This window comes from Gobio gobio, assembly GCF_949357685.1.
Source record: "Gobio gobio genome assembly, chromosome: 22".
Classification (NCBI taxonomy): Eukaryota; Metazoa; Chordata; class Actinopteri; order Cypriniformes; family Gobionidae; genus Gobio; species Gobio gobio.
The window spans coordinates 40450767-40466978 of NC_137118.1; the positions used below are offsets into that span (position 1 = coordinate 40450767).

The 16212-nt window shown below is 37.2% G+C and overlaps 1 protein-coding gene across 1 annotated transcript in view; it reads right to left on the bottom strand.

Moving 5' to 3' along the window:
- Nucleotides 1-2252: 2252 nt before the first annotated feature.
- Nucleotides 2253-16212, bottom strand: part of edil3b (EGF-like repeats and discoidin I-like domains 3b) — a 44846-nt gene continuing 30886 nt past the window's right edge. Inside the window, exons 10-11 of the mRNA XM_079804928.1 lie at nucleotides 7548-7703; nucleotides 2253-3221 (exon numbers count right to left, since the gene is read on the bottom strand). Coding sequence (XP_079661054.1) covers nucleotides 3072-3221; nucleotides 7548-7703 — 306 coding nt within the window. The 3' untranslated portion in view covers nucleotides 2253-3071. The remainder of the gene's footprint in view (nucleotides 3222-7547; nucleotides 7704-16212) is intronic.

Below are 16212 nucleotides of genomic sequence, written 5' to 3' on the forward strand. Positions count from 1 at the left end.
GGTTATTGAAGTATGCAAAGTGAAAACATCAGCGAAAACGGAATAGACCAGCAACTAAATGTCCTTATACATATTCAGACTCAGAGGATATAGAACTGTAGCTGTGCATGAAAGGTCTCACAGTTTGGATTTTATTTTTTAAAATGACCACTAAGAGTTCAGTAACACTATTTTACATTATAATCAGATCTGTTCAGTAACTGTCCAGTGAATACTGCAATGAAGAAATAGAAAGCTAGTATAGATATGCTTATAACAAACTGCCCTTGCTGTATACTGTATTATATTTACATGTTTTAGAAACTACAAAAGAACAACATAAAGGACAAATTATATGCTTGCTACAAGTCGACATGAAACGCAGCCTGCAACCCATTTCACTTCTATGTTGTGAAACGTGATATTCGACGGTACAAAAGTTTTCTCCCATCATGGAACTAATTTGATTTCGATTTCATGGATATTTGACTGAATATATATGAAATACTGAACGCTATATTGTGTTGAAATAATTCTACCTGTAGCTGTATGTAGGGAGAGTGGGATAAGATGTGTCACCCCTTTATTCTAGCAAACTGTGCATAATTTTTGTAGAAAAGTGATAAGCAGTAAAAATATTTGGAGTATTCAAGCCTTTTTTTGGACTGGGTTATGAAAATGCTAATTATGTGCAGCAACATATAGGTCCCTATTTTAACGATCTGAGCGCATGGTGCAGGTGCACTTAGGACGTGTCCGAATCCACTTTTGCTAGTTTAACGACAGAAAAAACAGTCTGCCCGTCAGGCACATGCACTCTCAGAAAAAAAGGTACAGTGGAGGTACAATTTTGTTCCTTGGGGAACAAAACGTATAACTGTACCTTTAAAGGTACACAATTGGTCCTTAGGGTCCAATTATACCATAGTTTCCCTCTACTTAGAGCTGGGGTAGGCAAGTTCGGTCCTAGTGAGTCCTGCAGAGTTTGGCTCCAACCCTGAAAGAACTCTATAGAAGCTCTTATTGAGAATTAAAAGAGGTTTAGATGTTGATGTTTTATTGAAAATGATCACCATTATGGTGATCAGTGTTTTAATTAGTTGGGCAGTTTGACTCTTTGCTTTTTATATGAGTTTGTGGTTTTTGTTAGTGTTAAGAAAACACATAATCTGTTCAAATCAAAAGAAGCTATAAACAAAAAATATCATGAAGAAAAATGTTTGATCAGATCAGATATTCTGAATTCTGATTTTTCAATACATTCTAGGGGAAAAAGTTTAGACGCACACAGATATCAAGAATCAGCATATGAATCTCAACAATTGTGACATACTTAATGCTGCAATGCATGCTGGGAGCCACGATTTTTATACTATGGTGGCTTAGTAGGGTTGGTTGGTTCATCAGCTCTATAGGACCGAACTTGCCTACCCCTGACTTAGAGGTAAAAAAACCACCCCATTGACGGCCACTTGTAATAATAATAATAATACATTTATTTTATATAGCGCCTTTAAAAGTGGCTTTCTCAAAGCGCTTTACAAGCTTACATAAAACAGAAAAAAACAACACACTTTAAGTACAACAAATAAAATGAATATTCAAATAAAAGCAATCCTAAAATAAAATGTTTTAAAAGGTACAATTTTGTACTCTTTTTTTGAGAGTGTGGTCCAAAAGGGTTGTACCTAGTCTCTTAATGAGTCATGGGTGTGTTTTGGGCGTAACGTGCAATAAACCAATCAGAGTCTCATCTCCCATTCCCTTTTAAAGCCATTTGCTCTCGCACCGTGAGGGATTCGCTATTTACATGGCAGAATTTACGAGCGAAAAGCTTCTCCAGAGAGTATATTTTAATATTTAAAAATGTTTGTGTGCTGCTGCGCTTCCCTGTGTGTGTAATAAGCAGATTGTAAGTGTGTTGTGCACCCGCCTATTAGGCGCAAATTACAAACGAGCCCTTTAAATAACACAAAAATACTGCGCCTTTAGACCTGTTTTTTGTTGGTTAATGGTGCAGTCGGTTTCAGTTGCCTCAAAATAGCAACGCGCCAACAATGCGCCTGAACACACCTCGTTCCATGGACGAGCAGATGGGTGTGAGTGAATTTGCTATTTAAACAGCGTGGGCGCTGGACATGAAAATGATAACTGTGTCGGAGCTGAAACTAGCAAAAAACACTTGTGTCGCGCCTGGCGTTGCATTGCACCGGGTGTATGATAGGGCCCATAGGCTTTACAATGGGATTACGCAGTAGTAAATTATTATTTTTAATTTATACTCATATTTACTTTATTGGAAAAGAGGAAATTGAGACTTTATTATGACATTCTTTTCCCCCCTCAGTTTAACTCATTCATTAGGAGAAAAAATCTGAATTGCGAGTTTACCTCTCACAACTTTTTTAGTCAGATATAAGCTCATAATTGGGAGTTATTAAGTCAGAATTGCGGGATATAAACCTGCAATTGTAAGAAAAATATGATAGATATGCACTCGCATTTGCAAGACAAAAACATATCATTTTTATATCTTTATATCTTGCAATTCAGATTTTTTTTCTCAGAATTCGGAGATAAAAAGTCAGAATTGTGATATATAAACTTGCAATTGAAAGAAAAATAGTAAAAACTGTTTGTCAAGATTGACAAAACCTTTAGTCTTGTGTTTGTGTAAAATAAATCTTGATAAGCGGCACAGTTTACCCCACTCTCCCCTACTTATCATTCTTAATTTTGCTACGACTGAATATGAATAAATTACAAATGACACCATTCAGTAGTTAATACACATAAATGTTCTCAGAACCTCCTTCTAATATTCATAAATCGTAAACTCAAAGTACTATTCTAGCAGGTGACCTTTGACCTGAGTGGATTCAATTGACCTATTTCAGCTGTTTATACTCTGAAATAAAAGTAGTCCGTTGTACAGTGACAGAAACATTTAAAAGCGTTGTGATTTTTCCAGAGAAAAAAATCCATTCAAAGTCATCACAATCATCATCGACTGTAACCAAAAGATCTTTCGTTTCTTGAAAGATCACCATTAAAGTTATTTTTACACAGTCCGTCATAAATGTGGCAAACTTTCACTGTTCCTCCGGACACCCCAGAAGCTCCGCCCTCATAGTGATGCGTCCGTACCACGACCACGGAAGAATCCGGATGACTCGGGCGTAGATTGGCGGGTCAATCACGTTCTTTCTGTGTGTTTCATTGTCAAAGTTTCCTTGGAAGATCTGCCAATGACACGGAAGGACAATGAATTATTAAAAATGCTGCATCAGTTGAAAGCGAGTTCTGATGTCATGTAAAAGTGCACAATAATGTGGTGGTAAAATAGGCCATTTAATGCAACCATTTGGCTTTCATACTCCCTTAACCTGCGCTCTTTTAATAGCACTCGTTAAAGGACGTCGGTCACAGATTAGTCCTCAGAGAGAATCTATTCCAGTAGACCGTCTCTTATCAGCCCTGTCAGAATAGATTACCCACCCAACACCACTAACAACCCCCAACCATGACACTAATGACCTTACAGTGTGTGTGTGTGTATTTAGAGGACAAACACTGTCTGCGTTCAGAGGGAAGGAAGAGGGTTATGAGGAGATAAGATCACACATCACATCACATGGCTAAAAACATGACAAAATTGATTGCTCACTTATTTGTTCACCCTCATAAGTAAACCTGTATGACTTCATCCCGTGGAACATACAGTTTTGAAAAATGGGCTAGTGATTCATTTGCGTCATCATTCGGAAGTCACCTTGGGGCATTTTTTTATTTTTCATTATATTTAACTAAACCACCATTAAAAACTTTAGAGTCAGCAAAAAGAAAAAAAGAAGTCTCTTATGGCTGCATTTATTTGATCAAAAAATACAGTAAAAACTGAAATATTGTGAATTAAATATTTATTAATTTAAAAGACCTGGTTTCTATTTTCATATATTGTAAAATAAAATGTATTCCTGTGATCAAAGCTGAATTTTCAGCATCATTACTCCAGTCTTCAGTGTCACATGATGCTTCAGAAATCATTCTAATAAGCTGATTTGCTGCTCATGAAACATTTCTGATTATGTTGAAAGCAGTTGTGCTGCTTAATATTTTCGGAGTATCTATTCACACCAAGTGCAAAAAACGTGCCTTGTTGGCAAGTGCCATTCGCACTAGCTCCGCCTAACAGGGACTGGTTGGGCCAAAAAAGATTAGAAAAACGCAGTGGTGGGCCGTCAGGGCCAGCAAGGCCTTCTCTGCTGGCCTAATCACTATCAGAATCACGGGCTTAAATTTTAATATATTTTTTCCATGAATGTGGGTTAAATTATTCCCAATAGTCTATTTTCTTAAATTAATAGCTTTTTAACTTGGTTGCACTGCTTCCAGTAGTGTTTGTTTATGTCAGAGCTTTTAACCAATCACATTTCAGCCATCATGTGTTGCCAGGTCTAAAAAATCTGCCTTGAGGCCTTCAGAATCAATATTGCATGCGCCGCAAGCTTAAAATGAATGGCAATGAAACTTTGCGCTTTAACCAATCAGATAACCACTCCGATTTAATCAGCCAATCAGATTTCGAGTTGGCGACAGCGGGGCCATCTAGCTGGCGTACAATAACGTCAACATTTTCACGTCCTTTGATTGGATGGTCAGAGAGCGTACTAGAAGCCTAGTCAGAATAACCAGCAAACCGCATAAGATAAAACATCTGAAGGCCTAGGTGTGAAATGCACAGGCTGCCACTGGAAAAACGGCTGCATTTCAATGTCTTCAGTGGCGTAGTCAGTAAAGCATAAGGCTTAAGGATCTAGGTTTTGATGCGATAAATGTGGGTTTGAATCCGCCTTTTGCAGAGTTCGCTCTTATCCCTTTTCTCATCACATATCCCATCGGAAAGGCATTTACTTCCAATAAAAATTAAGAACATGTTCTAAAAGTGGAAATAAAGAGCATAACAAAATGTTTAATAATAATAAAAGCATTTATTGGGTAGGGGTAGGTGTAGTGAGGGATTTTATTGTCCCATTAAGGCAGCATCTATTTAATAATTTTAATAAATATAATAATTTACACTCTGTTATTACTGCATCCTGTTAATGTACAACAATACACATATTGCAAAGAACTGCTGCTTTTATATGGTGTAAATAGAATATATCACTATTTTCACTTAGAAAATAGCATCTACAGCTATTTGCACTTAGTGTAAATATCATCTATCGCTAAGAAAATATGTCATTTGCACTTAGTGTAAATAGCATCTATCACTATTTGCACTAGCTCCACCTAAAAATGACTGGTTAGGCCAAACAAGGTTTAAAAAAGCGCCTGTAATCTTTTGTTGTTAATTTATTTTAATCTTAATGACTTCATACTTTTGAACGCTAGTGTGCTTATATATTATTATGTATAAAATTATTTTTGTGTTTATTTAATTAAAAACTATGGAAAACATGCTGTGATTATTTCTAAACTTTCACTGCATTTTAGTTCATATTTAAAACAATCTACCTCGCTACAGTGGCTGTTAAAAATAATATTGTGTTATATATTGAATATAGTAAAAAATCTGAAAAATATTTAATTTATATTTAATATTTCATATGTGACCCTGGACCACTAAATCAGTCATATTGGTTAAAAAAAATATTAAAATGTTTATACATCATATGCTGAATAAATAAGCTTTCCATTTATGTATGGTTGGTTAGAATAGGACAATATTTGGCCGATATTTTGAATCTGAAGTCCTTAGCAATGCAAATTACTACTAATAATACATTTTTATATATATTTACGGCAGGGAATTTACTAAATATCTTCATGGAACATGATCTTTACTTTATCATTTTTACCCATACAATGAATTGTTCACTATTACCACAAATATACCGGTGCGATTTATGACTGGTATTGTGCTCCAGGGTCACATATTATATTTCATTTAAAAATACTAAATCAATAATCAATCAATGCACTCAGAACACCTTAGAAATCACATGGCAACACTGGCATCATTCAAGTTTTATTTGTCTAATGAATATTAAATAGAAATAAAGGTAACACTTTAGATCAGGGTCCAATTCTCACTTTTAACTAGTTGCTTATTAACATGCATATTACTATGATATTGGCTGTTTATTAGTACTTATAAAGCACATATTAATACCTAAAATGCATGACCATATTCAACATTCCTTAAAGGCACACTATGTAGTTTTTTGCCGCTAGAGGTCGCGTATTCAAAACAAAGGCATTGTTTGATGATGCGAAATTGAGCATGGAATCTTGGGAGTCGTCATCTTCACCTCACAGCCGGTGGAAAAGAATCGGGATGGGACCCGGGCAGAAATCATGTTCATGGATGAGATTATTACCGTTACTGTAGTATGAAGCAGAGCAGGGCAGAGTGTTGTGGGAGCTGAACGTGGTCGCTGAAGCGATTGCTAATGAGAGATGAGCGCGACACACGGCTCGACAGCAGCCAAACTTTTATTATGCCACAGTCGCCGCTTCTGCTTCTTCTGCTCATGCGTATGTGTGGTAACGCAGCGCTGTTTTATCTTATTAGTTACATTTGAGTGTGTTGAAAATTATGTTAAAACGTTACTCTGTGCGTTTGCTCGACGGCTACTATGAGACACTTTTTGCACACATCATATTAATGATATCATATTAATAAATGCTGGATGGCTTGTGTTGCTAAAATGCAATTCATTTTAAAACATATTGTATGACGGAGAAAATGCTGTATTACTGTACAATAATTTGTTTTCTGTCGACGAATGAATCCAAACAGTTGCTCACCTGTCTAATAAAACACATCATATATTAAAGCGTCTTTGGTGTTTCCATGGTTTCTACTAAATAAAACGAGGGTAACGCGAGTATGATGTCATTAATGGGTAACGCACGGACACGGTCCGTGTCCTGGTTAAAATAGCTTATTTCTCTGGATTTAAACATTCTTGCATTTGGGATCAACAAAACAAAATATATAACATTGTTCTAGTGGTTTTTGGATATTTTAATTCATTAATCTTACACATTGTGCCTTTAATCCTACCCCATACCTAAACTTAACAACTACCTTACTGACTATTAATAAGCAGTAATTAGGAGTTTATTGAGGCAAAAGTCATAGTTAATAGTTAGTTAATAGCGAGAATTGGACCCTAAACTAAAGTGTGACTGTGTCTCCCTTCTCCATAGAAGGACTCCTGCTGGAGTTTTGTGTCTGACAAAAGATTTCGTCTTGTCAGCTGCTGCCGCTCCGGACGGGAAGCATGGAGGTGATTCTTCAGCTGGAGGTGGGAGATTGTCATAAAAATGCTGAGAGGTTGAAAATTTCTCACGGCTAATGCCAATGTCATGTCCTTCACTGAGTTTGTGTGAGAGGCTCCATCTACTCCTTACAATCAATCAGCTGAGTGATTTTATATAATGACATTACGGTAAAGAAGGTAAATAAATAAAAAAAGAATGGTATCTCCTTCAAATAGAATCAAATACCAAAAATGAAACGTACAGGTTTGTTCAAAACACAGCAAGTGTCCTACCTTATCCTTCTGTTGTTTCTCATCCTGATATATGAGCCATCTCTCTCCATCATTACTGAATGCCAATTTAAAGGAACCGACAAACTGCACATGCCCGAAATCTTTGGCTCCTTGGGTGATAATTCCAGTGATTTTGGTTGTAATTAGCAAATCCACCTGGTGATAATGAGAGAGAGAGAGAGAGAGAGAGAGAGAGAGAGAGAGAGAGAGAGAGTTTCTACAGACTTTTCTCTGAAGAAAACAGCAGCCCAGATATATCACTTAAAGGTGCCCTAAGCAATGTCACACGTTTTTTAGGCCAAAACACCAAATTCCACCCAAAATCATTCTTGTCGGCTATTGGCTGGAGCACTGTTTGTTGTGCTTCATGGTCCAGCCTGCACCAGTTTGTGGAGCTTAGGCGGACTACAGAGACCGCGTTTTTTTACAGTGTGTTCAGGGGACAGGCAGCTAGCGGATAGCGATGAAATCTATGTTACAGCGATGTTTGCTGTATGTGACAAAAACATTTTTGGCCTAAAAAAATGCATGACATCGCTTAGAGCACCTTTAAGTAGAACATATTATGCTAAAAAAAAACTTATAAAACATCTATATTAGAGTGAAATATTTACGATTTGTATTAGGGGTGTAACAGTTCTCCTATACGGTTCTTCACCCACACACTTGCACTGCGCTCCATCTCAAATCTGACGACGCATCTATAATGCTTTCTTGAAAATAACACGTAAAACAGACATAATTCGGCTAATCTATGTTTCTGTCGATGCATACGCATTCCTCTTTGTAACTCTTTTGTTCAATGCGAGTTATGCCTTGAGTGAACTTATACAGTGGAGAAAGACAACACGTGTATCAGTATCAGTGCACTGGATCCGTGCATTATGTCTTAAAGTGACAGCAGCCTATGCTGTTTTAAAAGGGGGGGTCTAATGCTATTTCATGCATTCTGACTTATTTACACTGTTCAAGAGTTGGATTCTCATGCTAAACATGGCCAAAATGTAAAAAAAAACCTAGTTTGTTGTGTGCCAAAAACACTCCTTCAGGATTCAAATAAGTTTCAGAAATGTTTTTTCAAATATGGCCCTGTATGATGGCATAAAGGGCGGAATTGCTTGTATGGGCACCAGAGTCCTGCACGGGTCCATTTTTGGAGACCCGCCCCCGCCCGTACCGGCAAAGTACTGCACCAGGTCCAACCCGTCACCCGTGATAATATCAAAATTAAATCTGCACCCGCCCAGACCCGTTAATATTTGGCCCGTTACCCGATCCGTGCCCGCGATAAATCACACACGCTAAAATCATTCCAATTAAAGTGCTTGATTTTTTTATCTCGCACCTCTCTCAACATCACAACAGCGTCATGAATGGGCTAATGAAACAGGCTGAAGTGCGCTTTGTTTTGCGCCATTCAAGTAGCCTACCACTGGCACCTAAATAGGCTATGGAAGACGTACCCAGCTTCCACCTATCAAACGGCAAAACTTTATGGCATGTTTTACAAGCCGCAAAGCCGCTTATGATGTTATTTTCCTGATCTTGTATTACACCACACTTTCTCCACACATCCGATTTTGCCTTTAAAGACTCGTTGTCAATAATTTTATATACTCCACTCGCCAACTTTACGTTTACTTCATCCATAGCTACTTCTGCAATGCCCGCTCCAACTAGGCTACGAGAAGCATCAACAAAAGTCGCACTGTCGCAGTGGTGGTGACGTCATGGGTCAAATGTCATATTGTTGTTGCGTATGTGTAATGGTAATTTAGACATACAAATATTGTACCGGGCTATTACCCGCCCGCATCCCCGCCCGTGAATTTTAGGAATGTCACAATCCACCCGTTTTAGCCACTTTTATGCGGGTACTAGGGATGCGCAGTATACTGGTACTGGGAAAATACCGGGATATATTTTATTTCAAAGGGTACAATATCATGATTTTGCTCATTTCGGTATATGCTGCTGTTCCGAAGTTCACCGCTACGTGGCAGTGCGCTACCCAAACTGACGCGAAACCGGCAAATGTGGCAACATAGAGGAACAAAAAAAAATACAGCAGTTGAATCTCACTCCACAAACCCAAACGAATGAATAAATAGAGTATTAGACGTGAAATATGGAATTACTTTGCTTATAAAACTAATGAAGAACCATCAAACCTTGCCAAGCATCGGTCACTTGCCATTCCTGACTTGTACCAGACATTAAGAGATCGACAGGTGAGTGCATAATTCAAACTATCTAATTATTTTATTAACACTGATAAACGCACATACATAAGATCGTATCGTTTAAACATAACAAAATCTCCAGCGTTCGTTTCAACCAGTGACGTTTAAATTTCATAATATTTGCACTATTGCCTATTTACTATTAATACTATTGCACTATTTACATTCGCGAAAGACATAACCGACTGCGTTTATGTGACTGCTCACAAAGATGGACATTTTTACATAATTTTGTGTGTATTTGACTAAGGAAAAACAGCTTAATTAGGAATGTGCGAGCTCTTTAGGCTTGTGTGTTTGTTGTTGGTATGAGCGCAAAGAAAACTCTCTCTTAAAGAGCTCCCATACAATGTTTCACGAAATGCTATAAAATTGCTTTAAATTGGCAAGGTTTAAAAAGACGTGGGAAGGGATTTCCGTCAGCTGTCCCGAAACGAAAGCGAAAGTGTTGAATCTGAGCGCACAGATTGCTTTTAAAGTGCAGGTGCGATCTTTTGAAGCCAGAAGCAATTTGCTCATTTTGAGAGCTAGAGAAGGGAGTATTGCTGAAATTACTTCTCACAAAATAGTTTCCAAATGCCTGATTTGATGTGATTGATCTTTGTTGATTAATTTAATAATAAACATTTGCTGTAATTTCCCGCTTCATACCCCAAACTTGCGAGAGTGAGTAAAATGATGCGCAATACCCACGCCAAAATTCAGACCCTGTATGGTATCGATTTAATATCGGTACTTCGGTATTAGATTGTGGTACCGTACCGAAGCCAAAATTGCCCACGGGTACCCGACCCGTTGCGACCCGTGTACGCACGTCAACCACAGCAAGAGCACGCCCATCAACGAGCTTCGTTCAGGTTACAGAAGCCGTCGGCAGCACTGTAATTTTGTTTTTGGACCAGGAAATCAACAATGTCACTACAGAAGTGTATTTTTGGTTGTGAAGGAAAGATAAGCTTGTTCAGCTTCCCAAACAACCCAGCGTTAAGGAAACAGTGGATGCAGTTTGTTTTCCTGGAGCAACAACAGAGTTCTGCAAGTGTGTTTGTTTGTTCCCGGTGTAAGAGTCGGTTTTGGTGCTAAGACAAAAGCTGAGATACATACCTCAGCAATTGAACAATAAAAGTCACTAATCTTGAGGAAAAGATCTCACAGAAACTGTGACAACACCCTGACAAACATTCCTCCCCCCTCCCCATTTTGCCCTCTCCTTGTCCTGGTTTCAAGTCACCAAATGCAGATATATCAGTGATGATGTTATTTGTAAATTTATTGTTTTATCCTTTTCATGTTTGATGTCTTTTTAAAGGTCTCAGTGCGAATGGTAAAATGGTCCCAGTTTCACTGCAGTCACTGGTAGTATTAGAAAGATTGGAAAACTAATGAGAATTCAGTTCTCCTTTGAGTAGTCTCTTCAAAGATATCTGATCCACTCCCCCAAAACCAGGTGGGGGTGTTGCAAATATTTACAAACCTTTTGTTCTAGTTGGAGTATTTAAGGCTGGATGTTCTAACTCTCTGGGGGAATATTCTGCAATCAGACCCCCCGTGCAAACTGCATGTAGATGTGCCAGACATGATGACTCTTTTAAATTATTTTCATATTGCTTTGCAATTGTGTTTTATGTTTTTACGCTGATCAGTTGTGTACCATGGATTCTTGTTTACGTATTTACTTTTCCTGTCTGGCCAAAATAAATGTTAACCTTGATTTCTCTTGTATGGTTCCGAAATCGTTATTCTAGTATGGATCGATGTAGAGTCCTTTATTACCGCAAAATCTAGGGTTATGATAGATCAAACCGATGACGCCACGACTGAAGCATGGAGCGCAGCGTGTGCGATATTCCGATTTCTGACTATCGCTGGGTTAGCAAGTTGTAGTCCGTGAATATTGCTAAAATTACACTTTTTGTTGAGTGAGCATGTGCAACCACTTAAAGGTAAAATATTCACCCTGCACCCTCTGACTAATCACAGAAGTAACCGTTTTGTGCCCGTGAGCGCGCGGATCCGGACGCGTCATGTCTCTGTGCGATTTAGGGTCTCTCGATGAACGAATATAAAAACTAGGAAGATATAAAGAAAATCAACGATCTAAATTAAATCGCAACTAATCGTAAAATCAGCTGATAAACTCTAAATGTAGCACACTTTATGGAGTCACTTAGAATTGGAGTCAGATAAAATTATTAATGGAGTCAGATTTAAAATGAGATATCAATAAATTAGGAGAACTTCACAGAAAGGCTGAAAAGGCTTACACGCAGAATTCCTTTTGACCACGTCATTAGTTTTCGGTTTTTGGGCTAATGGATGGAGATTTACACCGGTCATGAGTCGAAACTGCAGACAGTGAGTGAAACTGCATCAAATGTCTGTGTTTTGTTGCGCAAGTGCATATAATGTCAACAACACAAACGTATAGTGAATCGAAAGTTATCCAGGGATAATGCCATGATGTATTAAGTGTGTGTCTGTGTGTGTTTGTTTTTTTGTATTTTATGAGGACAAAATTTGTATAATGACACAGGTAATACACTAGTATTACGACGTAAACGTAAAAAAATAGCTTTAAAAACATAAACAATGTTTTATTAAAAATGTAAAAATGCAGAATGTTTCCTGTGATGGGTAGGTTTAGGGGTAGTGTAGGGGGATAGAATGTACAGTTTGTACAGTATAAAAACCATCACGCCTATGGAATGTCCTCACTTAGATAGCAAAACAAACCTGTGTGTGTGTGTGTGTGTGTGCGCGCTCGTGTCTCATTAGCTCCACCCACTGCACACCTGCACAAGCTCGGCTGTTTTCGGAAAGAATCAATACAGCATATCTGTCTTTTATAAATATGATAAAACTAAAGACTCTTCGGAGATATGAAGGATGCAATACTACTCTATAGGTACTCAAGATTAACATGAGACTGGCAGAAACTGTGTGTGTTATGTACCCTTTAATGTTATTCAAACAACAAAAGACAAGGACATCACTCACTGCTCTTGATTGAATAGCTTTTGTAACTTTAATAAGGATTAATCTTTAATTTATACAGCCGAATATGCAATGCTATTTTACATTTGATTACTTAATTCAATTTCTGTACCTGAAAGCCGTGATACAAACCAAACCGTGAGCAATTTGAACCGTTACACCCCCAATTTGTATGTTAGTAGCAGAATTTTTTTTATTTATTTCATCAGCTTACACAGCTCATTTTGAATGGCAGTCAATGGAGAAAATGGTGTAGTGAGCTCGAAGGTAGATTTCAGCAACAATAAAATAAAATTATGAAAGGGAAAATGGCCGGAGTAGCTGCGCAAAAATAGAAACGGGGCATCCGACTGCAAGCGTGCTGTGTCGGGCTCTTGCAATGTAGACTAAAAGTGTCATTGTAAAGTAGGTTATACCTCTGCAAATGACTAGAAAGGTGTCTGAAGGTAAAACAAATCTCACACCTGCTTTGGACTGTCTCTCAACCTGTTATCTGTGTAATACAGCTTGAATTTAGTGCCCTTCATGGGATGATGGACGTCAGACTAAATCACAGCGCTCGTCTGCACTGCAGAGTTTCCCCTCGGAGGACCGGAGTAAATCAGTGCCTCTGACACCGCAGGAACATTTTCATGCTGCTGGATTTTGTAAGTCTATTTCTTTAGCGGTATTACAGGATTTCAGGGCTGCTGTAATGAACTGCTCTGGAGCTTCTTGTTTTTGCTAAAACAGCCAATCCTGACTAATAAACTTGGCTTTTATTAAAATAGCCATGCCTCAAGAAAATAAAAAATGACGTGATGCCCAAAGGCCTGAAACTACAGTGTGCTTCTGTCAAAATTCGGCACATGCATTTCTGGATGGTTAGGGTTGAGTAAAACAGAACTTATCATTTTCATATTTTTCAATTCATTAATTGAATTGGCCACACCCACAGGGCATGTTTATGTAAATACATATGTATTAAAATCATTACAAAAATTACAATTTAAACCATTTATACCTGATCATTTAGGCATAATAGGTTGAATAACTTTATTTTATAGCCTTAACTCTATAACTCTAGCCTTTTTTCAGCTGGAGATTCATTAATTAATTTTAAAAATAATAAACACAGCCATCAAAGCAGAATGTAAATATGTCAAAGCGCCAAATTGTTTTCTAATAGCTCTATAAAATAATGACACAATATTTCTCATGATTTATTATACAGTATAATTGGTATATCGAGTAAATAAATATTTATTAAATATCATGAAATAAGTTCAAATTTACTTATAAGTACAATAAGCACATTTGTACTTATTTCATTATATTTAATAAAATCATAATTTATATTTTTATTCTTTTTATTTTAAAATAAAATGTTTATTCTTAATTGTTTTTACAGTGTTGAAATTAGTTTAGAGAAATATCTCTTAAAATAAATAATGAATTAAAATGTATTAAATATACTTAGATAAGTTGAAATGTACAATAAAGCACTTTATTATATTTAATACATTCACATCACAAACTATATTTGTATTATTTTTATTTTAAAATAGAATTTTTATTCTTAATTGTTTTTATAGTATTGAAATTGGTTAAGAGAAATATCTACTTATAATGAATTATATAATTTAATATTTCTGGAAATACCTCCTACGATAACATATGTAGAGATAATTCATTTGATATAATGAAATGTTGGCATTAGGCATAATAATTAATATAATTTAATATCTCTGGAAATACCTAATACGATGACATATTTATGGATCATTCATATTAAATAATGAAATGTTGGCAAATTATTAAAATATACAGCTGTTATATGAATGTTTTTATTCTGTTTTCTACATCCTGAGCGGGACACAACTGTGCAGTCAGTTTCTCTCTCTCTCACTCTCTCTCTCTCTCTCTCTCTCTCTCTCTCTCTCTCTCTCTCTCTCTCTCTCTCTCTCTCCTCCTGCCTCTGTATTATTTTTTCATGAGGACCGAGGTTCTGCTTTCTGACCTGGACTGACGTGAGCGGCATTCATAGCAGCTCTGCAATCTCAGAGGAGGGTTTGAGCGGCTGGGCTCGGCTCTGCAAGCGTGCAGGTGTAATATAATATATACATTAGGCTGTTCCCTCGGATCCAATTTCCCAATCTCAGTTCAATGGATACAGACTCAGCCATTTAAAAACATCACGGCTCTCAGTTCTGAGACCAAGTTCAGATTTACGGTTTGTTATAATGGCAGGGCGAACACAACGAGCAGCTAGATTAGTGATGCTGGCGGTACAGTAGCTGACCTCAAACTGACCGGAGAGTACATGGAGGATTATGGAAGAAATGAAAGATTATCCTGCATTATATTGATTGCATGAGGATGAATATGTTTATATGGCATGGAAAATTTAGGCTAAAATCATATACAGAACAAGGTTGATGCCACATCCTACCACCCACCATGTGTCAAATTCAGCCCACTTGGATTTCTAAATGATCCCATTGGCTGAAATAACTTTTTTGATATGGTATTCTATTTGGTTCCTACTTAAAAATTCTAAAATCACCACATAAATATTCTCTGGATGTCTTAAAAATAATACCAGCTGTTTATCACTCTAGTTTGTGCTTGTCACTGTGACTTTTGAACTCCTTCAGAGGCAGAAACTCAACATGAAAGTTTCTGCGGCTACAAAGTCATGAATATTTAATGGGGCAGACATTGTTTAGTTCATGATTGGTTGTCTGTTGCTTAATAACTCGACATTACATTAGAGCACCTTTGGCACCACAATTCCAGAGAGGGATTCATAAACCAGAATTTAGAGTGTTTTTAACTATGGGTATAAAAAATGATGATAATAAACAGAAAAAAAAACAGCGAGAACATAAAGAAAAACCTTATAGCTTGCTGATCTTCTTAATGAGCAAAATCTATATTTTTTCACTTTTGATCAATTTAATGTGTCCTTGCTGAATAAAAGTATTAATACCTTTCAAAAACTTTTGAACAGTAGATATATACAGAAGTAGTATATATACACTCACCAGCCACTTTATTAGGTACACCTGTTCAACTGATCATTCATTAAAACATCTAATCAGCCAATCACATGGCAGCAACTCAATGCTTTTTGACATGTAGACTAGACATGGCCAAGACGATCTGCTGAAGTTCAAACTGAGGAAGAAAATGGGGAAGAAATGAGACTTTAAACATGGCATGGTTGTTGGTGCCAGACTGGCTGGTCTGAGTATTTCAGAAACTGCTGATCTACTGGGATTTTCATACACAATCATCTCTAGGATTTACTGTGAATGGTCAGAAAAAGAGAAAATATCCAGTGTACGGCAGTTCTGTGGGCAAAAATGCCTTGTTGATGCCAGAGGTCAGAGGAGAACAGACTGGTTCAGCTGATAGAAAGGCAACAGCAACTCAAATAATCTCTC